General features: G+C 38.8%; 1 protein-coding gene across 14 annotated transcripts in view; it reads right to left on the bottom strand.

Moving 5' to 3' along the window:
* The window catches only part of SYNRG (synergin gamma), an 88,982-nt gene extending 65,961 nt beyond the window's left edge, over positions 1 to 23,021 (bottom strand). For 10 of the 14 annotated variants that reach the window (XM_044248439.1, XM_044248441.1, XM_044248446.1 and 7 more), the window contains exons 1-3: positions 22,940 to 23,021; positions 15,305 to 15,345; positions 11,248 to 11,369 (exon numbers count right to left, since the gene is read on the bottom strand). In XM_044248439.1, the coding sequence (XP_044104374.1) occupies positions 11,248 to 11,369; positions 15,305 to 15,345; positions 22,940 to 23,016 (240 nt within the window). In that variant the 5' untranslated portion in view covers positions 23,017 to 23,021. Of the gene's footprint in view, positions 1 to 11,247; positions 11,370 to 11,980; positions 11,997 to 15,304; positions 15,346 to 22,939 lie in introns of those variants that run through there. The other 4 variants (XM_044248440.1, XM_044248443.1, XM_044248450.1 and 1 more) reach the window with 2 other exon arrangements.
* Between the last annotated feature and the right edge of the window lie 2,209 nt (positions 23,022 to 25,230).

Raw genomic sequence — 25,230 nt, 5'->3', positions numbered from 1 at the left:
AATGAGTAAAGAATGGGCTACTAATAAGTGATTTGAAGACAACTGTCTACTTAAATGGAAAATAATAAAATTAGAACTTTAGACTCACACTGATACCAAAGATCAACTTCAGATAGGTTTAATAAGAAAATACAGGAGAGGGGCGCCTGGGTGGCTCAGTGGATTAAGCCGCTGCCTTCGGCTCAGGTCATGATCTCAGGGTCCTGGGATCGAGTCCCACATCGGGCTCTCTGCTCGGCGGGGAGCCTGCTTCCCTTCCTCTCTCTCTCTCTCTGCTTGCTTCTCTGTCTACTTGTGATCTCTCTCTGTCAAATAAATAAATAAAAATCTTTAAAGAAAATACAGGAGAAAAATATTATGATCTCAGAGTAGGACTATATCTAATGAGACATAAAACTCAAAACCATAAAAGAAATGATTTATCCATCTGTCTTAACTTTTACAACACAGGACGCTACCACCAAAATTAAAAGACAAACCAAAGTACAGGAGGAGATAGTGGCAACACAAATAACCACAAAGGCAAGAACCCAGAATATACAATGAACTCTCAGAAATCAATAAAACTAGAACAAACAGCAAAAAATTGGAAGCAACTTAAATGTCCATCAACCGAAGTATATATACTCATGCATTGGAATACTACACAGCAGCTATATGAACAAACTTGGCTTCACTCTGTAACAGGGATAAGTCTAGGGAGAAACAATGTCCAATTAAAAAAATCAAATGCAGAAGGGCACACAATCTAGAAAATATATAATGTCCATGAATATTCAAACATGTAAAATAGTAGAAGTATAAGAATACAGATGAAAACAATAAGCGTTGAAATTTTTTTTTTAAGGTTTTTTTATTTGACAGACAGAAACCACAACTAGGCAGAGAGGCAGGCAGAGAGAGAGGAAGGGAAGCAGGCTTCCTGCTGAGCAGAAAGCCCAACGCAGGGCCCAATCCCAGAACCCTGGGATCCTGACCTGAGCCGAAGGCAGAGGCCCCAACCCACTGAGCCACCCAGATGCCCCAAGCACTGAATTTTTGATAGTGATAACCATCTCTGGGGAAGTAAAAGAATGGAATTACAACTGTTTTGTTCAATTCTTTAAAAAAATATAAGACAAATATGGTTGTTAAAATTTGATAAAAGGATATGACTATCTCATAGAAAACCCTGAGGAATCTACAAAAAAAATTCCTATAATTTTTACAAAATGAACATACCCAAATCAATCATTTCTATATATTAGCAATGAATAGGACACCGAAATAAAAACACAATGCCATTTATAATTACTCAAAAGAATGAAATGCCTAGATGTAAATCTAACAAAACATTTAAAGAATTTATATGGTGAAAACTATACAATGCTGATGACAGAAATCAAAGACCTAAATAAACAGACAATATACTGCTCATATAATGCAAGAATCCACATATTAAAGATGTCAATCTCCCCCAAACTAATAAAAAAGATTTACCATAATTCCTATCAAAACTCCAAGAAGACTTTTCATAGATACAGACAACATTATCCTAAAACATGAATGGAAAGAAGAACTAGAATAGCTAAAATAATTTTGAGAAGGCTTATCATATAGCCACAGAGATTTAATGAGTAATCAAAATCACCCAACAAGAAAAGTCCTGGACCTGATGGCTTTGCTGGTAAATTCTGACAAACATTAAAAAATAATAATAATAAACAACTTGACTCCATGAAAACCTTAAATATTTGTATATCAAGAAACACTATCCACAGAGAAAAATGAGCCCAAAGAATGGAAGACAACATTTGCAAATCACACATCTGATAAGGGATTAAAATCTAAAATATATAGAGAACTCTTACAATTCAACAACAAAAAACTCAATTCAAAAATTGACAACAGACCTCAATAAACATTTCTCTAAAAAAGATGTATAAATGGCCAATAACCACATGAGAAGATACTCAACATCATATTTTGGAGAAATGCAAATCAAAACTACAATGAGACACTACCTCATACCCATTAAAACAGCTATTATCAAAAAAACAGGGGGCACCTGGCTGGCTAAACTGGTAGAGCTAGAGCATGCAACTCTTGATCTCAGGTCATGAATTCAAGCTCCATGTTGGGTGTACAGCCTACTTAAGAGAACAAAAGCAAAAACAAAAAAACAGAAGGAGGGTAGTTTGGGGAAGATGGCAGAGTAGGAGGATCCTGAGCTCACCTCCTCCCATGGACACATTGAGAAAGGAATTACATCTATGTGACTAACTCTGAAAACAACCTGAAGACTGGCAGAATAGACCTTCCACAGCCAATTACAGAGAGAAGCCCACATCAGAAAGTGTAGGAGGGGAGCTAAATGAAATGGAGATAAGCCATATGCCTGATAAAGAGTTCAGACATGGTCAGTAATGGTCACAAAGATACTCACGGGAATTGAGAAAACAGTGGAGAATCTCAGTGAGACCATCAACAAAGAGAAAATATTAAAAAGAACCAGTCAAGGCTAAAGAATTCAATAACTAAAATTTAAAAATACACTAGGTGTAATCAACAACAGATTAGAGGAAGCAGAAGAATGGATCAGCAATCTGGAAGCCAGCTTAATGAAATGCAACCAACCTGAACAGCAACAACAACAAAAAGAATAATAATAAATGAGAACAGGTTAAGATAACTCTGCAATAGCATCAAGCATAACAATATTCATTTTATAGGGATCCCAGAAGAAGATAGAGAGAAGGGGGCAGAAAACTTATTTTTTTTTAAAGATTTTATTTATTTATTTGATAGAGATCACAAGCAGGCAGAGAGGCAGGCATAGAGAGAGGAGGAAGCAGGCTCCCCGCTGAGCAGAGAGCCCGATGCGGGGCTCGATCCCAGGACCCTGGGACCATGACCTGAGCCGAAGGCAGAGGCTTTAACCCACTGAGCCACCCAGGCGCCCCCAGAAAACTTATTTGAAGAAATGATAGCTGAAAACTTCCTAATCTGGGGAAGGACAAAGACATCCAGATCCAGGAATCAGAGAGCCCCCAACAAGATAAACCCAAGGAAGTCCATATCAAGACATACAATAAATAAGAAGTGGTGATAAAGAGAGAATACTAAAAGCAGCAAGAAAAAATAAAAGCCAGCTGATAACTTTATGGGATTTCCCTTGTACAAGGGACAGCTGCTACAGTGTATCAGCTGACTTTTCAGGAGACACTGCAGGCCAGAAGGCAGTGGCATGATATATTCAAAGTGCTAAAAGGAAAAATCCTGCAAACAGTACTCTACCCTGTAAGGTTATCATTCATAATAGGAGAGATAAAGAATTTCCCAAATGTACAAAAGTTAAAGGAGTTCATCACTAAACCAGCCTTATAAGAAATGTTAAAGGGAATTCTTTGGCAAGTAAAGGCCATAATCAGGAATAAGAAAATGATGAAAGGAAAAAAATCTCACAGGTAAAATGCAAACATATATTAAAAGCAGTTGACTAGTTATTTATAAAACCAGCATGGAGGTTAAAGCACAAAAGCAGTAAAACCAAGTATATCTATAAAAATTAGCCAAGGGATTTGCAAAATAGAAGGATGTAAAGTATGACATCATATACATAAAATATGGGAGCAGGAAGTAAAAATTTAGTGCTATTAGAATGAGTTCAAATTTAAGTGACTATCAACTTAATACAAATAATACTTAATACAAATTAAGTACAACTTAATAGACTGCTACAGGCATAAGATGTTATATATGAACCTAATGGTAATTACAAATAAAAAACCTGTAATAGATACAAAAAAATAAAGAGAGAGGAATTCAAACATAATACTGAAGGAAGCCATCAAACTACAAGGAAAGACAGCAAGACAAGGAACAAAAAATAATGACAAAAACAATCATAAAGAAGTAACAAAATGGCAATAAGAACACGATTATCAGGGCACCTGCATGGCTCAGTGGGTTAAAGCCTCTGCCATCGGCTCAGGTCATGGTCCCAGGGTCCTGGGATCAAGCCCCGCAGAGCCTGCTTCCCTTCCTCTCTCTCTGCCTCTATTTGACAGACAGAGATCACAAGTAGGCAGAGAGGCAGGCAGAGAGAGAGAGGAGAAAGGAGGCTCCCCAAGCAGCGGAAAGCCTGATGTGGGGCTCGATCCCCTGGGAACATGACCTGAGTCAAAGGCAGAGGCTTTAACCCACTAAGCCACCCAGGCGCCCCCATAATTAAATGTAAATAGACTAAATGTTCAAACCAGAAGACATAGGGTGACTGAATGGATTAAAAACAAGACCTACAACCTATATGCTGCCTACAAAAGACTCTCTTTGGAGCTAAAGACACATGTAGATTGAGAGTAATAACGGAGAGGTGCCTGGGTGGCTCAGAAGGTTAAGCCACTGCCTTCAGCTCAGGCTGTGATCTCAGGGTCCTGGGACTAAGCCCCGTATCGGGCTCTCTGCTCAGCAGGGAGCCTGCTTCCCCCTCTCTGTCTGCTTGTGATCTCTCTCTCTCTCTCTCTGTCAAATAAATAAATAAAATCTTAAAAAAAAAAAGGTAGTAAGGGATATAAAAACAGTTACCATGCAGATGGAAGTGAAAAGAAAGCCAGGGTAGCAATACTTACATCAGACAAAATAGACATCAAAACCGACTCTAACAAGAGACAAAAGGACAAGAGGATATAAAAATTAACAGTATCTATACACCCAACATAGGATACATACATAAAACAAACATTAACAGACATAAAGAGAAAAACTGACAGTAATACAATAATAGTAAGATTTTAACACTCCACTTACATCAATGGAGAGATATTTGAATGACACATTAGACAAGATGGACCTAACAGATATATTCAGACCATTCCATCCCAAAACCGTGGACTACACATTCTTTTCAAGTGCACATGCAACTTTCTCCAGGATGGATGACATCTTAGTCCACAAGTCTCAACAAATTAAAGAAAACTGAAATCGTATAATGCATTTTTTTCAACCACAACAGTATGAAACTAGAAATCAGCCATAAGAAAATATCTGGAAAGAACACAAACAACATGATATTAAACAATAAATGGGTCAACCAAGAAATCAAAGAGGAAAACTCAAAATACATGAAGCCAAATGAAAATGAAAACACAATGTCCAAAATCTTTATTTATTTAATTTTAAAATTATTTTTTTAAAAGATTTTTATTTATTTATTTGACAGATCACGAGTAGTCAGAGAGGCAGGCAGAGAGAGAGAGAGGAGGAAGCAGGCTCCCCACTGAGCAGAGAGCTCGATGTGGGGCTTGATCCCAGGACCCTGAGACCATGACCTGAGCCAAAGGCAGAGGCTTTAACCCACTGAGCCACCCAGGCGCCCCCACAATGTCCAAAATCTTTGAGATGCAGCAAAAGTTGTTCTAAGAGGGAAGATTACAGCAATACAGTCCTATCTCGGAAAACTCTCAAATAAAGAACCTAATCTTACACCTGAAGGAACTTGGGGGAAAAAAAAGCCCAATGACACAGGAGTTGGTTCTTTGTAAAGAAAAACAAAATTGATAAACCTTTAGCCAGACTCATCAAGAAAAAAAAGACTCAAATAAATAAAACCAGAAATGAATAAGGAGAAATAACAACAAATACCACAGAGAAACAAATGATTCTAAGAGAATACAATGAAAAATTATATACCAACAAATTGGACAACCTAGAAGAAATGGATAAATTCCCAGGAATATGTAACATTCTAAAACTGAATGAAGAAGAAACAGAAAATTTATACACACTGATTACTAGCAATGAAATTGAATCAATGATCAAAAAAATTCCCCCAAAACAAAAGTCCAGGACCAGATGCTTTCACAGATGAATTTTACCAAACATTTAAGGAAAAGTTAATGCCTAGTCTTCTCAAACTAGTCCAAAAAACATAGCAGGAATAAAAGCTTCCAAATTCATTCCACAAGGCCATCATACCCTGATACCAAAACTAGACAGACATTACAAAAAAAGAAAACTATAGGCCAAAATCTCCGAGATACATAGACATAAAAAATCCTCAACAAAATATTAGCAAAGCAAATCCTACTATACATTAAAAAAATCATTCACCATGGTAAAGTGGGATTTATTTCAGGGATGCAAGAGTGGGTGGCTCAATATTTGCAATCAGCATTGATAAATCACATTAACAAGAGAAAGGACAAAAACTGTGTAATAATTTCGGTGGATGTGGACAAATCATTTGACAAAATACAATATCCATTCATGATTAAAAACTCAACAAAATGGGTTTAGAGGGAACATACCTCAATACAGTAAAATCCATATATAAAAAACCCACAACTAACATATTCAATAGTGAAAAACTGAGAGCTTTTCCTCTAACACTAGGAACAAGACAAGGACATCCATTCTCACCACTTTTTTCAACATTTCAACATTCCATGTACTGTAAGTCTCAGCCACAGCCATCAGACAAGAAAAAGAAATAAAAGGCATCCTAAATGATAAGGAAGAAGTAAAACTGTCTGTATTTGCAGATGACATGATACTATAAATAGAAAACCCTAAAGATTCTATCAAAAGACTGTCAGAATTGACAAATGAATCAGTAAAGTTTCAGGATACAAAATTAATATACAGAACTCTGTTGCATTTCTATACACTAGTAATGGAAGTAGCAGAAACAGAGATTAAGAAAACAATACCATTTATAATTACACCAAAAGTCATAGAATACCTAGGAATAAACTGAACGATGGAGTCAGAAGACCTATACTCTGAAAACTATAAGACCCTGATGAATGGGACTGAAGATGACACAAACAAATGGAAAGACAGCTCACGGACTGGAAGAATATTGTTAAAATACTCACACTACCCAAAGCAAACTACACATTCAATGTAATCTCTATCAAAATACCAACAACATTTTTCACAGAACTAGAACAAATAATACTAAAATTTTCATGGAACCACAAAAGAGCTTGAATAGCCAAAGCAATCTTCAGAAAGCAATCTTCAGAAAGCAATCTTCAGAAACAACCCCAGATTTCAAGATATACTACAAAGCTGTAGTAATCAAAACAATATGGTACTGGGGCATCTGGTGGGCTCAGTGGGTTGAGTGTTTGCCTTCTGCTCAGGTCATGATCTCAGGGTCCTGGGATTGAGCCTGGCATTGGGCTCCCAGATCAGTGGGAAGTCTGCTTCTGCCTCTTTCTCTGCCCCTCCCCCTGCTCATGCTCTCTTTCTCTCTAATGTAAATAAATAAAAATCTAAAACAACAACAGCAGCAACAATAATAATAATATGGTACTGGCACAAAACCAGATCAATGGAACAGGACAGAGAGCCTAGAAATAAATCCATGCAAATATGATCAATTAACCTACAATAAAAAGACAAGAACATACAATGGGGGAGAAGACAGCCTCTTTAACTAACGGTGCTAGGATAACAGGACAACTACATGCAAAATAATGAAACTGGGCCACTTTCTTACACCTTACACAAAAATAAACTCAAAATGGATTAAAGACCTAAATGTGAGACCTGAAATTATAAAACTCCCAGAAGAAAACACAGGCTGTAATTTGACACTGGCCATAGAAATATTTTTCTAGATATGTCGCCTCAGACATGGGAAGCAAAAGCAAAATTAAACTAGTGGGACTACACCAAAATAAAAAGCTCCTGCACAGCAAAGGAAATCATCAACAAAATGAAAAGGCAACCTACTGAATGGGAGAACGTATTTGCAAATAATATCTGACAAGGGGTTAATATCCAAAATAATTCAGTAACTATTCAGTATATATAATGCAACACCAAAGCACAAACAAGGTGATTAAAAATGGGACCTGAATAGACATTTTTTCAAGGAAGACATCAGATGGCCAATGACACATGAAAAGATGCTCAACATCACTCATCATCAGAGAAATGGAAATCAATTATTACAATATCACCTCACACTGGTCAGAATGACTAAAAAAAAACCTCAGAAATAACAAGTGTTGGTGAGGATGTAGAGAAAAAGGAACCCCCATGTATCTTTGGTGGAATTAAAATTGCTACAGTTACTGTGGAAAACAGTATAGAGGTTCCTCAAAAAATTAAAAATAGAATTCCATTATGATCCAGTAATTCTACTACTCAGTATTTACCCAAAGAAAATGAAAACATGGGGCAACTGGGTGGTTCAGTCAATTAAGTGTCTGCCTTTGGCTCAGGTCAGCATCCTGGGGTCCTGAGATCAAGATCCGCATCAGGCCCCCTGCTCAGCAGGGAGTCTGCTTCTCCCTCTCCCTCGGCCCCCAACTTGTGCCCATGTTGTCTCTCTCACGGTGTCTCTCAAATAAATAAAATCTTTAACAACAAAAAAAAGGAAAATAAAAACACTATGCACCCCTATGTTTATTGCTGCATTATTTATAATAGCCAAGATATGGCAGCAAACCAAGTGTCTATCCAAAGATGAATGTACTCCATATATATACACACACACACACACACACACACATAATGGAATATGACTCAGCCATAAAAAAGAATGAGATCTTGCCATCTGCCATGACACAGATGGACCCTAGAGAGTATAATGTATAAGTATATAACGTATAAGTACATATAATACTCATTATACTTATAATTATACTTATATATATATATATATATAATGTATAAGTACAATGCTAAGTGAAATAAGTCACTCAGAGAAAGACAAATACTGTATGATTTCACCCATATGTGGAATTTAAGAAACGAAATAAGGGAACAACTGAAAAAAAAAAAAAAGAGAGATAGAGAGAGAAACCGAAAAACAGACTCTTAAGAGATCTAGCATGTGCAGATGGAGGTGGATGAAAAAAAAGGGGACCAAGAGTATACTTATCAGGGCAATTGGGTGGCTCAGTCATCAAGCTCAGGTCATGATCCCTATATTCTGGGATCCAGCCGGCATAGGGCTTCCTGCTCAGCAGGGAGCCTGCTTCCTCCCCCTCCCTCTACCTGCTGCCCTGCCTACCTGCATGTGCTCTCTCAAATAATAAATAAAATCTTAAAAAAAAAAAAAAAAGGAAAGAGTACAGTTATCTTGGTAAGGACTGGGTAATGTATACAATTGGTTAAACACTATATTGCACACCTAAAACTAATATAACACTGTGTGTTAACTATACTTCAATAAACAACAACACTGCATTCTATGGTAGATTCTTTCCAGCTATTTGGTGTCTTTACTCTAAGATATACATCCCTAGTATATTCTTCCTGGTATATTCTTCCCCTACTGCTGTTTGTTTTGGACACATTACTTAGGTGAGTAGAAGTAACTAATAAATGCCACTTCTGAGAGGAAGCTCTAAACATTGTAACAGGGTCTGGCCATCTCTTTTCCTATGTCAGGGGTCTGGGATATCCTAGGATCTCAGGGTCTCAGGATAAAGAGAACATGGATTGGAGTCACAGCCAGACCACAAAGGACACCCATCACAAATGAAAAATAAACTGTTTTCTTTTTTTAAGATTTTTTTTTTTAAATTTGCCAGAGACAGAGAGTACACACAAGCAGGCAGAGAGGCAGGCAGAGGCAGCGAGAGAAGCAAGCTCCCTGCCGAGCAAGGAGCCCGATGCAGGACTCGATCCCAGGACCTTGGGATCACGACCCAAGCTGAAGGCAGCAGCCCAACCAACTGAGCCATCCAGGCATCCCAATAAACTGTTTTCTTAAGGCAGAGATTTGGGGATTGCTGTTTACGTAACATAACCTAGCAAAAGCTGAGTAACATAGATTTAAAACCTACAAAAGCTCAATTTAATCCCATTTCTTTTACTGGAGATGAATGAAGAATGATTCCAGAAGTTCTCTCCAATCTTTACATACAGAACAAAAGCTTTATTTGCTTATGTAACTTCAACACGACAATAGTTTCAACTTAAATTCTGATCATAAATGCTGACTATTACTTATTTATAAATTATATGCATTTTTGCAAATACAATGTGTTACTGTACTAATATACTGTATACATAATTAAACACAGTCATAGAAAATTTTAAATAATTGGCAAAAACAAAATATATGCCATTATAATATTTATTAAGAGTAAGCAAACTTTTTTGGTTCTGGCTTATTTGTGAAGGAACACATTTATTTTAAGGATTTATTCATTTATCCTAAAGAGCCAGTGCAGGGGGTGAGGCAGAGGGGGAGAGAGAATCTTAAGCACACTCCATGTTGAGCATGGAGCTCAATACAGGGCTTGATTCCACAACTCTGAGATCACAACCTGAGCAGAAACCGAGTTGGACATTTAACCAACTGTGACACCAAGGTGCCCCCAATATGTTTATTAAAAAAAAAAAAATACTGTAACACTTTGGATTCAGCCATTCAAAGACCTGACTCCTGGATTCAGTTTATTTGGCTACTTGGTTTAAATAGATATCGTAGCTAGAGAAGATAATTTACAAAGAGAGATCCAAAATGGAAGAAGCCCATCTTATCTTAGTGCTTACTAAATCCTGATATTATTAATTTCATTCACCAATTCTAAAATTAAAATGTAACATTATTTGCTTTAATCAGTCAACATCTCTCCTGCTCTCATTCATCAGCCCTCTAATGATTCTCCTTCTATCTACTTTTGCCCTCCTCTCTCCCTCCAATCCTTCTCTAGTCCGTAGTCAGGATGACCTTTCTGAAATACAAATCTGACTGTATCACTTCACTGCTTTAAACTATTCAATTGAGAGCGAATTCAATGTAGAATTTGTATAAAACAGACTTACTCTGTTTAGGTTCAAATTCTGGGTTCCGATGCTCTGTGAGCAACTTCACAAACCTGTAGATTCCTTCTCAGAAAAATGGAGATGCCACCTCTTTAAAAAATTATGAGGATTACATAATTCAATATAAAGAAGGCTCTAAGTCTTCCAAACAATGACACTGCTCCTTTTCATGAGAACAATGTTATTTCTAACAATACTTCTTCATGGCATCAGGTCCCTGAACTAAGATGTCATTCTAAAATTCTTTTAAGCCAGTAATTAAATAAAGTAGGCACCAGATTTTCCTTACATGACTTATCTTGTTTTTTCCCCCAACTCCTATGAACATATCTTTATTTTATTTTGAAGGAAGCCACCTGAGATGCAGACATTTATTTCCAAATATAACATTAAGCTCCTAGCATGTAATTAGTATGTAACACAAAACAACAAATAATAACTTTGTAAACAATTGGTTAAAGAGGCAAGTACCTGCATGGCAATTGGTCCTTGGGACATTTGAGAACTATAATTCATTCCTATCATGCCTTGCATATTAGGCTGCATGACAGAGACCATAGGAAATCCTTGCTGCTGCATCGGCATCAGTCCTGCTGAAAAACAAAGGTGTCATTAAAGTCAATTTATCCATCTATCTATTTATTTATTTATTTAAGATTGTATTTATTTATTTGACAGACAGAGATCACAAGTAGGCAGAAGAGGCAGGCAGAAAGAGAGGAGGAAGCAGGCTCCCTGCTGAGCAGAAAGCCTGATGCAGGGCTCCATCCCAGGACCCTGGGATCATGACCTGAGCGGAAGGCAGAGTCCTTAACCCATTGACCCACCCAGGCGCCCCAATGTATTTATTTTTTACTTAAAAACTTTTTTTTTTTTTTGAGGAAGAGTGTGTGCATGCACATGCTCTTGGCAGGGGCAGAGGGAGAGAGAGAATCCCAAGTGGGCTCCACACACAGTGCAAAGCCCAACACGGAGCTTGATAAAATGAGCCCAAGATCACAACCTGAGCTGTAATCAAGAATCAGATGCTTAAACAACTGAGCCACCCAGGTGCCAATAAAGTTAATGTATCTTAAAGTTTATTTTCTTAAAACCGTTAAGTACATGAAGGACTTGTTACTTGGGAGGCAGCACAGTTTAGTGGAAAAAGCACAGGCTGTGGCGTGAGACAGACTTGAGTACAAATTCCAGTTCCATCACTTACTTAGCTATGCAATCTTGGGCAAGTTGTAAAACTTCATCTGTAAAGTGAAGATAATAACCTTTTTACAGAATTTTTGTGCATACTTAAAAAATGGACAGGAAGGCCTAATTGTGGTATTTGGCCTTCAGGAAGGACCCCAGCAATTTCTGCGTTTTGGTACTCATTCCCTTATCATTCCTCCCATACTGAATAGGGCTGACCAGTACAACCAACAGGATATGGTTAAATGAGCATGTGTAACTCCAAGGCTGGTTTCTTTTTTTCTTTTTTTCTTTTTTTTTAAGATTTTATTTATTTATTTGACACAGAGAGAGAGAGAGAGAGAGATATCACAGGTAGGCAGAGAGGCAAGCAGAGAAAGAGGAGGAAGAAGGCTCCCCCCTGAGCAGAGAGCCTGATGAGGGGCTCAATCCCAGGACCCTGAGACGATGACCGGAGCCGAAGGCAGAGGCTTAACCCTCTGAGCCACCCAGGCACTCCCCAAGGCTGGTTCTTAAAAGCCACCGCAGCTTCCTCCTTGCTCTCTTCGATCACTTGCTCTGGGGAAAGCTACTGCCACATCATAAGAATACTCAAGCAGTCCTATAAAGAATCCATGTGGCATGGAACTGAAACTTCTTGCCAAAAGGCAGCACGAACTTGTCATCTACATGAGCGAGTCATCTTGGAGATCACCCAGACCTAACAGACTTTAAGATGCCTGCAGACGTGGTTGACATCGTCACTGCAATCTCTCTGGTCTGGAGCCAAAACCACCCAGTGAAGCCATTCCCAGATACCTGATTCATGGATACAATGTGAAATAATAAAATTTGTATTTTTAAAGTTTTGGGGTATTTTTTTATGCAGTAGCATATAACTATACAATAACATATATACTAATAGCACGAATTGTGGATGCCAATGAGAAATGTCACTTAGTACCTTTGGGACTTGCTTAACTTTGTGCCTCAGTTTCCTATCTGGAAAGCTGTTTAACACCTAACACTCTTAAAGAAATGATATTCCTCTTCTCTTTCCTTACATGAATAGTTAAAATAACATTTACCACAAAATAACCATCAGGATGAAAAGTATATAATTTAATAAATAATACTGAATGCTAAACTGAATGCTATACTAAGATATAGTATATTTTAGGCACAGTTCTAGAGAGTTGGTATACAGATGTGAACAAAACAAAATCCCTACATGGCCCGAATACAAATTTCAATCTAATTTTGCACTTTGTTACATTTATGTTGGTTCTACTACAAGGAGCTTTTAAGCAAATTGTGATTTTAAAAAATTAAAAGTCCAGTAAAGTATACTGCTTTACCTTGTGAGTTCTGGGAACCTTAAAGGTTATTTAAACACAATTTAATCTCATAAGCATGAACATCCATATTTACAAGTACATTAGAAGTAGCATTCACTTATTCATTCAATCATTTAATCAAAGATTTGAGGGCCGAATCCTCATCAGGCACCATTCTAGGACAAACCAGGCCCTTACCCTCATGGAACTTACATGTTTTCCCTCTTGCCCCTTTGCACCTAAAGCTTTGTTCATCTGGATTAGTTTTATTTAATTTTTCAATGGGTAACTCAGGCATCTGGTACAACATATAAAGGCATGAAAGTATGCACAGTGAAAACTCTCGTCTCTCTCTTGTCTCCTGTTCACTTACTACTCATGATCTTGTGGCTACTCTTGCTGTCAGCTTCTTGTATATACTTTCAGTTAATCCATGAATAATTTAAAGTCTTCTGATGATCAAAAAGTCCACGCTAACATACTTTGTAAAAAGAAAAAAAAATATCAAAAGCAATTCCAAATTCCAGAAGAAAAAATACTAGGCAAGCTTTTGGGCTCTCTTCTTGCTCCATATGAAGATTTTTACTTGAAAGTTTTATAAAAATGCAAAATCTTGAGCCACAATAATGAATAACTCTGTAACACCCTCCTAAAGAACAAAAGCTCTCAAACCACTCGCTCTAAATCTGGGACACATCTAATTACAGATAGCTTAAATAATGCATAAATGTCAGCAACAATGAAAATAATACAACTGACCCTTGGAAAAATTTACCTGAAACTCAACCTCCATCATTGATTCCGACTGGAGACAAAGTCAGTATGAGCCACTGACCACCTGCTACTGAGCCGCTCTTTATCTTTCATTCTATTGGTGACCTGGGAGTCTCTGTTTCTCTAGCAATTCTACCATAAGCAATCAACACTGACTTTGTGAGAAGGGACGGTTGTTAGAAGCAGACTGGTATGTGTCTGGGGTGTATGAAGAGGGTGTGAGCAGAAAGAAGAGAAAGGCAGACATATTCTTTCTTCAGTGCTGTGTCCCAGTGGCACAGCTGCATGAATCAAGATTGTATCCCTTTACTACAGTTGCCCTAAAGATACAGCTAGAATTGATACTGGTAGGCCCTTGTCTGAAACAGAGAGAAGGGATATACCCAGTAAAGAAATTGAAAAGAATAAAACTGAGACTTAAGAAATAATTTATACTGGGGAGTCTGGGTAGCTCAGTGGGTTAAAGCCTCTGCCTTTGACTCAGGTCATGGTCTGAGGGTCCTGGGATGGAGCCCCGCATTGGGCTGTCTGCTCAGCAGGGAGACTGCTTCCTCCTCTCTCTCTGCCTGCCTCTCTGCCTACTTGTGATCTCTCTGTCAAATAAACAAATAAAATCTTAAAAAAAAAAGAAAGAATTTATACTGCAACAGAACATATGATTACTTACAAACATAAGACCAAATTCATATACAGAAAACACAGTAATATAAAATAATTAAATTGTCATTCAACAAACACCTACAGAAACCCTATAATCTTCTATCAGTATGTTGGGAGCTGCAGATACCGACAAGCATAAGGCAGACAAAGCTTCTGCCCTATGGAGCTAACAATCTAGAATTACACAATTTTTTTTTTTAAAAGATTTTATTTATTTAACAGACAGAGATGACAAGTGGGCAGAGAGGCAGGCAGAGAGAGAGGAGGAAGCAGGTTCCCTGCTGAGCAGAGAGCCCCATCTGGGGCTCAATCCCAGGACCTTGGGATCATGAGCTGAGCCGAAGGCAGAGGCTTTAACCCACTGAGCCACCCAGGGGCCCCTAGAATTACACAATTTTTGAGAAAAAAACTTTTTTTGTATTTTGGTGTAATTTTTGAGAAATTTTAAGAATAGCAAATATATATATATATATATTTTTCAAAACTGTAGGAAAATTTTACTCTATTTGGCAGCAACAAGACTTTTTTATCCACTTTGTTCCCAAGTTCAGAAACATGACAGTGCAAAGTTTAAAACTTCAGCTTTCACATACCTTGAGGGGGTCTCATTCCACCTGCAACTGGAAACATGAAGCTGAAAACAGAAGAAAAATATCAGGATTTTAATATGTACAAGGATTTCAAATAAAACGTAATTTTTTAAATAAAAGAAATGTAAACAGAGTCCTGCCATTTGTTCTTTAATAGATAGTGAGTATCAACACAGAATGAACATCTGTAAGACACATGCATGCACAGGGAGAATATTTTTGAACTAGAAAATAGAAGACCTTGAAACTGGTCCCAGTCCTATCATTGTGTGGCTTCTCTAGATTCCAATTTCTGCATCCATAATATGAGAAAGCTAGATTAGATTCAATTCAGCGAACATTTATTGAGTACCTCCTACATGGAGGAATTGAATCAGCTTACGGTCTTGTTGAAGACATGCTTGTAGGTGACTAACTCTAATGTCAGAGAGAACATGCTAAGTGCTGGGAGAAGTCCAAAATACTAACAGAGATGAAAAGAAAAAGATTAATTTGATAGAAAAAGATTAATTTGTTATCAAATTGGTACAACATTTAAAGGCATGAAAGTATGCACAGTGAAAACTCTCGTCTCTAATTTGTTATCAAATTAATCTTTTTCTATCAAATTAATCTTTTTCTTTTCATCAAATTAATCTTTTTCCTTCCAGAAGGAAGGTAATAGCTCAGGGAGTTTTGTGAAGGCATCTTTTAAGCTGAAACTCAGAGAGGCTTTCAAAGTCATACTACAGTTTGAGAAAAAGCTGAGGCCAGAGCTGTCTGTCTAGAGAAATGATTTAAGGTTGACTATAAGATACAGAATTAGAGAAGCAGACTATGGAGGACCTTTTATTTTCCTTTGAATACTATATGAAGGCAGAGATCATTAACTGTGATAAAATACACATCCCCAAATTTTACCACTTTAACCACTTTTAAGTGTACAGTTTGTAGCATTAAGTTCACTCTCGATGTTGTACAACTATCACCATTATCCATTTCCAAAACTTTTTTATCATCTCTAATAAAGACTCTATACCCATTAAAGAATAAGTCCCCATCATTCCTTCCCCCAACCCTTGGTGGTCACTACTTTTTGTCTTGAATTTGCCTATTTCTAGCTACCTCAGATTAAGTAGAATCATAGGATACTTGTCCATTTCTCTCTTTTTTTTTTCCCCAGAATTTTACTTATTTATTGGATAGAGAGGAAGAGAGAGACAGCGAGAGAGGGAACACAAACGGGGAGTGGGAGAGGAAGAAGCAGGTTCCCTGGCTGAGCAGGGAGCCACATGTGAGGCTCCAACCCAGGACCCTGGGATCATGACCTGAGCCAAAGGCAGACGCTTAATGACTGAGCCACCAAGGCGCCCCAATATGTCTGTCCTTTTTTTTTTTTTTTAAAAGATTTATTTATTTATTTGTCAGAGAGAGAGAGCAGAAGCACAGAGAGCTGCAGGCAGAGCAGGTAGAGGGAGAAGCAGGCTTCTGGCTGAGCAAGGAGCCCGATGTAGGACTTGACCCCAGGACCCCAGGATCATGACCTGAGCTGAAGGCAAATGCCCAACCAACTGAGCCACCCAGGTGTCCCATACCTGTCCTTTCTGTATATGGCTTATTTCACTTAACATGTTTTCCATGTTCATCCAAGTTGTAGCAGGTGTCAGTATTTCTTTCCTTTTTATGGCTGAATAATAAATACTCCATTGTATGTACATACCACATTTTGTTTATCCACTCATCTGTTGATGGACACTTGGATTGTTTCTACCTTTTGGCTATTGTGAATAATGCTGCTATGAACATTGATTTACAAATATCTGTTTGAGCCCCCCTGTCAATTCCTTTGGGGATACACACATACATCCATACACACATACACACACACCCGCCCCCCTAGGGGTGGAATTGCTGGGTCATACAGTAATTGTGTGGAAACTGCCAAACTGTTTTCCACACCTTTGGCACCATTTTACATTCTCACTGGCAATGTATGTGGCTCCAATTTCTCCACATATTCTCCAACACTTGTTATTTTGTGGGGTTTTTTAAAAACAATAGTTATGCTAAGGAGTATGAAGTATTAGCTCACCATCATTTGATCTGCATTTCCCTGATGTCAGAACTTCCAAGTAGGGATCATTTCTAAGTGAAATCATCAGAAATGTGGTTTAGGTTTTTTAAGGAACCAGGGTAAAGCAGAGAAGATTTGAAGCAAAAAGAATCAGTCAAGAAACTACCACAATAAACTTAGTAAGAGGAAAACGGCCATAACCAGAGTGGTGGGATTAGAAAAGAAGTGGCGAATGAAAGCTATTTGAAAGAAAGCAACAAGAGGACTTGGCAATTGCCGGGATGGAAAAAAGCAGAGAAGAAGCAGACAGAGCTAAAGATGATGCTGAGAATTTGGAGCCTGAGCAATGGCAAGGATGGTGATATTGTTTCCTAAAAGAAGGAACTGTTGAGTAGGTTTGGCGAGAAAGGAGGCAGGAGTGAGTGCCTCTTTGAGGAGCAATCCAGCAGGATCAAAAAAGTAACTCAAGCTCAGGAGAAGGGTTTAGATCAATCCAGCCAAGATTTTATTTTTTAAAAGATTTTATTTATTGTAAGAGAGAGCACAAGCAGGAGGAATGGCAGGCGGAAGAAGAGACAGAAGCAGGCTCCCCGCTGAGCAGGGAGCCCGATGTGGTGCTCAACCCAGGAACCCTGTGATGATGACCGAAGCCAAAGGCAGACACTTAACTAACTGAGCCACCCAGATGCCCCTAGCTAGATTCTTCTAAACAAAGGTAAAAAAAAAATAATAATAATAAAATTATGCCCTGGTTGTGGATGAAATAGCTAAGGGAATTTGCATATTAAGGCAGAAGACACCAAAAGGCAACTTGGAGAATTCTTAGGATGCAAACTGAGTAAGGAACGGCCACTGAAAACCAAGGGAGTTAGTAATAATTGAGTGATAACTAAGAAAGGACCACATTTCAGGAAGAAGTAAGTAGTTACCAGTATCTAATGCTTTAGAAAAGGTGATTAGAATGAGGATTAACAAAAAAGCTGTTTCCTGGAAATTCTGATCTTTGAGTAAACAATGTCAAGAGGAAGAGAAGCTCTTGGACTCTGCAGGGAGAAAGGTTTAGGTTAAAAAAGATATACTTAGGGGCGCCCCGGTGGCTCAGTGGGCTGCAGCCTCTGCCTTCGGCTCAGGTCATGATTCCGGAGTTCTGGGATCGAGTCCCACATTGGGCTCTCTGATCGGTAGGGAGCCTGCTTCCTCCTCTCTCTGCCTACTTGTGATCTCTGTCTGTCAAATAAACAAATAAAATCTTAAAAAAAAAAAAAAGAAGATATACTTAGTAATTGATAAAACAAAGTTTTTGAGGGAATGAGATTAACAAAGGAGGGAAGCAAAAAGGATCTGCGTTGAAAAGGAAGAGGGACTTCTTTCTCTGAGCCTGGAGGGAAAGAAAATGGGACAATTCAAGGAAGAAAAAGACTGAGTGGGAAAGACTCAATTTGGGAGTTAATATCTGAAGGGGGTTTCAGATAATCTTTAAAGAATCTAGTGAAATCCAGGAATTATATGCCAAACTTATGTGCTCTTGCATTTTTTTATTGCCTAATATCCCCTTCTCAGGAAAAAGGCTACAAACCAAACTTTAGGGTCTTCTAGCTCTGAAATATTTTTAATTAAAAACAAACAAACAAACAAACAAACTGTGTAAGGTGGTTTACAAAGTTCTAGTTGGATATCTATCTAGTTATGTGTGATTTCTAGCTCTGTAGAGGATTTGAACTATTAGCAATTCTACTGCTGACAAGGAGGCCCATGCCCAAAGAGAGGCTTCAGTAATGAACAGCTTTTCTGAACTGCACACAAGATGTATTAGCTAAGCTGTGTTACCTAGATAAGATGTTTAAACTGCAAGTTGAAATTTAGTAGTATCAATATTTTAAAAAGCCAGTCACACGCAATGTATCAACTTGTCAAGACTTCTCCAAATAGTCTTAGAGATTACAATTGCCAGTATGGCTTAGTGGCTAAATAAAAACTAGAAACTCAAGTTATATTTTCTTTTTTTCCAATTCAGCCATAAGTTAAGTGTAAAGTTCTATGCAAACCCCTTCACTACCCTGTCCTATTTCCCCCTCTGTCAAATGACACAGAACTGCAGGTTTGCCAAGGTCCCAACTAACATAACCAAATAGACAAAGGATGTATAAAGGCTACCTTGAAAGCCAATAAAACCTATATTAAGAATATTACTGACAAACATGATTTATTCCAGTAAGCAACCCAAACTAGTGACCTATGCACCTTTCATGATTCTCCGGAATATTTAGACAACTAACATCGACAATCAGCTAAGACACTGATAAGACAGCAAAAGTTTGGCAAAAAAACAAAACAAAACAAAAAACCCCAAACCCAAACATTGGACAGCAAGATGACCAATACTTTAATTTCAAAGGTAAAACCACTATTTATTACCAATATGCGAACACGAAAGCAGAACCGGGAGGTCTACTTGTCACATGTCTATCTGGTTCATCCTTCCCTTTCAGTTACCTTTGCTAACACTTCGCTTCGCAGGGATGGACTCCAACAAAATCTCCTAAAGCATCTCCCTCCTCCAGGCTCTCAAACTTCTAATACAGCTTATAGAGCACAGGTGAGGTGTGTCTTCCTAAAAGACCATTTGTCTTTTTTTTTTTTTTAAAGATGTATTTATTTATTAATTTGACAGACAGAGATCACAAGTAGGCGCAGCAGGTCGGTGTAGGGGGAAGCAGGCTCCCTGCTGAGCAGAGAGAGAGCCTGATGAGGGGCTCAATCCCAGGACCCTGAGACCATGACTTGAGCCGAAGGCAGAGGCTTAACTCACTGAGCCACCCAGGCACCCCTAAAGGACCATTTGATAAGGCACTCCTGGCATTAAAACTATTTAGTGATTTCCCCTTAAGTTGAATTGCCTTACTTTATATCCAAGGCTCCCTCCAGTTTTAGCACAACTTTCTCAGTTTAGGCTCACAAAACTCATCTCCCACTTAGGGCCACGATCCATCTGGCCTTACCTACTGTTCCCTAATGTTCAGTAGGCCTTCACATTTCTTATGACAGTCCCTTGACCCCTTCCTCTTCCTCCAAATGAGACCCAGCTGAAATACCTCCTTTGCTTTCAATGTAGCTTAAAGCCACAAATATTTATAGAATGTTTTCTATGTTACAATGTACTAGAAGCAGTGGGAGAGGCAAAGATGAGGAAGTCCTTCAGGAGCTTAGAAAAGAGAAGGAAAAACATAGACAAGCTCACAAATGAGAATATCCCAGAAGGATAGAGACTAATCAAGATCTTCCAATTCTTTCTTCTCTGCAGTACTTGTCTCAAAAAAAAAAAAATTATACTTCTCATCTCTTGGGTAAATTTTGTTCTTTATATAACTCTATCATTTATTCGAAAGTAGCTCAACCAGGATATCCATCAAAAGTAGGCTAATGTTAATGAAGCTGGAAAAAGCCATTGCTTTTTGTTTAGTCTCTTAGAACAGGAACAGTATCTAAGAAATATGGTACCTTATAGTTCCTGGATTTTCTCCATTAAACACTGAGAAAGGTTGCCTGCCTTTCTCTTTCTTCCCTTAAAACATACCCAGGCTATCATAATGTTAAAATAAAATAACCTTGTAAAATAAAGGTTATTTTATAATAACCTTTATAAAATAAAGGTTATAAAATTATAAAATAACTTCCTTATAAAATAACCTTGGCCCTCACCACTGCTCTCTAAAAACTGTAATATTCTTTCTGTATTGAGTATACAGCTTTTCAGCCTCAGAAAGTTTCCAATATATGTAACATTTACCATACATTTTACAAGATAAGGAACATTTAAACCACTTTTCTCTCCCATATATCCTCTAGAGTTTTATTTATTTATTTTAAAAAGATTTTACTTATTTATTTGTCAAAGCACAAGCGAGTGAGCACATAAGCAGGGGGAGCGGCAGGCAGAGAGAGAAGCAGGATCCTGCAGAGAGGGTAGCCCAATGCAGGACTGGATCCCAGGACCCCAGGATCATGACTAAAACCCAAGACAGCTACCAACCTACTGAACCACCCAGGTGTCCCTATCCTCTAGGGTTTGAGAATTCGATGTTACTCCAACCAACTTTTATAGATGAAAGAAATTTTAAAATCAATCATTCTAACTTCTATCACAATTCAGGCCATACTTATTTTAAAAAAAATAAATGTTCATGGACTGGTGACATTAAAACACTATAAACTAAGGGGAATGATCCACTCAACTTTCTGCAGATGAGGTCCTCCCCATGCACAAAAAACAGAAACCAAGCCAAACCACCGAAAGAAAATCCACAGGCCTAAAATATCAAATTTATATTTTTTCAGAACTTAGTGCCATAATTAATCATATACTTGATCAAATTAATGCCCCTCAAGAACATTTTAGAAACTGTCATCACATAGAGAAAAGAGATTACATATTTGTCTTCTGCAGCCAGAAATTGACTTATATCAAGTATTCATGAAAGACTCTAATGAGACAGTGTAGATTAGAAAACAAAAGTTTTAAATCTAAAGTAAAAGATGTGTCAAGGAAATAGGAAATGGGGCTGCACACAGGTGGTTCATTCAACAGCCTTTTTTCCTAGCATATATATAAGCACTTGCAGGAGGTGGTAACTTTAAAGACTTTACACTTCTTAGTGTTCCTGACTCCAAAATTAAAACACTGCCTATGGAAACACCATCACTTTGCTTTCCAAAAATAATTTAGGATGCTTAAGATGAAAAGCTAATTTTATCTTCAAATGTGTATGTACTATGTGTTGGTTAACAAAACAAACTCAGACTAGGTCATTACAGGAGTGGGGTGAAAACTTCCCCGACTAAAGGATTTCCTTAAACGATGAACTTGCCAAGTTGCAGACGTTCTTCTTTATCATTCTGGATATGAGAACAACGGCAATTTTTATATGACAGAGGACAGAATCATTTAAGGACTAAGTAAAAGTCTGGAAGCTTTGTTCTAATAACTGCGTAATTGTTGTTTGGTTTTAATAAGGTGACAAGTCTTAAGAGTTACGTCTACAAGAACTTTATTAATTCAAAGGTCTCTAGCTTTTCCTGCTGTTTCTTTTGTGTTGCTGAGGTGATAAAAAGGACAGGACATTCTAAACGGGGGAAGACAAATAGTGCACACACAACAAACACACACACCTTGCAAACGGCTGTTCAGTTTTGTGGCCAGATTTTTCAGAGCCTTCACTACCCTAACCCTGGTCAAGCCCGGAAAGCCCTGGGAAAGGGAAGTCTGGTCGCTCGGGTTAGAAGCGAGAGGTCGCTTTCCCCAGCCCCGGCCAGGTGCCAGCCCAGCCAAGCGGACCCTCTCCTCCCCGCACTGGGACGCTCTCGCTTGCTGCTCGGCCCCCGTACCAGTGCCCCTGAGCCTGGGAGACAGGAGTCGGGCGCCGGGTTTCCCCCACCCCCTCGGCCTAGGTCCCCGGAGGACCCCCTTCTCCTGTAACCCAGTACCAAACGAAAAGGGGTCGAAGCGGGCGAAAACCGCCATAACCGCCACACAACCCTCGGCCCCACGGGGCCTGCCCTGGGGCCCCGGCCCGGCTCTTGACACTCACCTGCCTCCCCCGGCGGCCCCAGCCCCGGCTCCCGCGGCCCCACCGCCGCCAGCTCCCGCTCCCGGCCGCAGCGCCATCTTGCTCCGAGCCGGCCGCCGCCACCTTACAAGCAGCTGTCAGCTGAAGACAGCCACTTCCGGGGCGAACGCCAGCCCCTCCACGCCGCGGACTGGGCGACGGGGCGGAGCCGTGCGCCCACGTGACCCTCCGCGCCCCGGGGAGGGGTAAAGTGGCGCGCCCTCGTCACGTGGCCCGACCGCCGCCGAGGGTACTGCGAGAGCGATTTTAGTTCTGGGGTTGCCCGGGCGGCCCAGGAGAGCTGATTCATTCTCTGGCAAGGGTCTCGGAGGGACCGGCTGGGGGCCGAGTGGCAAAGCGATGTCCTTCGGTTTGAAAAACCGTCATGTTGGCTAGTGGAAAGAGGAGATCGAATCCTGCTTTTTAAAACTGCAATGATGGTGTACGGGTATTCTTTTATTCTTTTTACACGTAAAGAATAGGTGAATCCTGGACCCTCCTTTGATAGCTTCACAGAGCTGATCCGTGATCACCTTTTTCCCGAGAACTCGGCAGCTTCCTCTTGGCACCCACCCCAGAAGATGAAGATGTTTAAAATTCAGTAAAGCAGCCTAGCTCAAGTAAACCTATAACCCGTATACAAAACCTTCAACGTGCACCGTTCATGTGTTTGGTTCTGCCACCACGCTATCCAATAATCCCTGCTTTTCCTATATTTGCAAGCAGGGGCAAAATGGTGTTTGGAAAACAGTTAATTACTCTGAACTTGTCTCGATACATATTGTCTCGATATACAATATCTCGATATATAATATCACATATATATAAAATCGGCACATTTTTACTTTTTTCCTTTACTCGAACTACTCTAAGTAAAATACAAAAGTCCAAGGTTAACCTTTTCAAGCCTTCAAACAGTTTGCTTATTAGCGAGTAGAGGATTAATTATAATTAGTTTTATCTTTCACTCTAGCCCCAAGGCTTTTACACGGAAAGCATTTGTAATAATAGTTATCTTTTATTGGGCACAAATCACTAGTCAGGAACCATACCGAATTTTTTCAAATCTTCAGTGTCCCTAAGAGTGAGTATTGGCATTTTGCGGATGAGAAAACCAAGGTTAAAAGAAGTTGTAATTTGCCCCGCTCATAGGGTTGCAAAGCAGCAGCATCAGGATTCAAACCCAGGTGTTTCACATAAAAATCCTTACTAGCGCAGCTGCTAGTGAATAATTCAATTATCATGTATTCTCTTTTCACAACGGTCTACTAATTTCATTTCTCTTCTTTAGGTGAAATTGAAATTTCTGTAGCATATAGTCCCAACTGATATAGAAGTGCTAAATTCAGTATTAATCCATTGACAAGGCAAGTTAATACTGGTGTATATAGCCACTGTTATTTAAGGATGGGTAGTTACACAGGAGAAAATACTCAAAAGAAATAAAGTCAAATGAAGGGAGTATTTTATCAGGATCACAGAAGATGTGATCTTGTTTCTGCCATGATTCTTTGTTCTCCTTTGCCTGTGGATTCCTACATCTGCTAGACTCAGCACAGGTCAGCCTTCCATGGTGTTAGGCGCCGTCCTCTGATGCTTCAGCATCTTGGCATTATGTCTAACACAGCATTTGCCTGCCACATTATTTGTTCCTTTACTCTATACCCACCACTACGCTCTAAGGGCACAGACTATGTTATTAAGCCTTGTATTCCTAACCAAATACATCGTGTTTGTTTAAGGAATATTTGGCATTAATTTATAACATGGCAGGCACAGAGCTAGGCACTTCTGATACTGGGACATAGTTGGTTGGTATTACTCCCAATCTCACACATGAAAAAACAGAAGCTCTGAGAAATTAAAGAACCTATTCAAAGTCGTAAAGCTTGCAAGAGGTGGCACCATCACAACTACCTCCAGGATAAACAGAATCAAGGAACTGTTTGCAAGAACAAAGAAAAATCACATGCTTGTATTTGTTTTTTTGCACCATGTAGCAAACGGTCTTCTTTTACATAAATTCTGAAGATGAACAATGTGTCTCACTTAAAATATTCAAGTTGGAGCCTATCTGCCCTGACATTAGAAAAGGATGAGAATAAAGGAAATTAATATGTTTTAATTCAAATGCTACTAAGATTATTTATATCCCAGTATTGTAATAGCATTGATAATAACTATCATTCATGTCAGGTGCCATTCTAAGTACCTTACGTGTATGAAGTAAACATTTTTTTTTTAAAGGCAGGCTTTTTTTTTTTTTAAGATTT

This window comes from Neovison vison, chromosome 5 (assembly GCF_020171115.1).
Source record: "Neovison vison isolate M4711 chromosome 5, ASM_NN_V1, whole genome shotgun sequence".
Taxonomy (NCBI): Eukaryota; Metazoa; Chordata; class Mammalia; order Carnivora; family Mustelidae; genus Neogale; species Neogale vison.
This window is presented reverse-complemented; position numbering and strand designations above follow the sequence as displayed.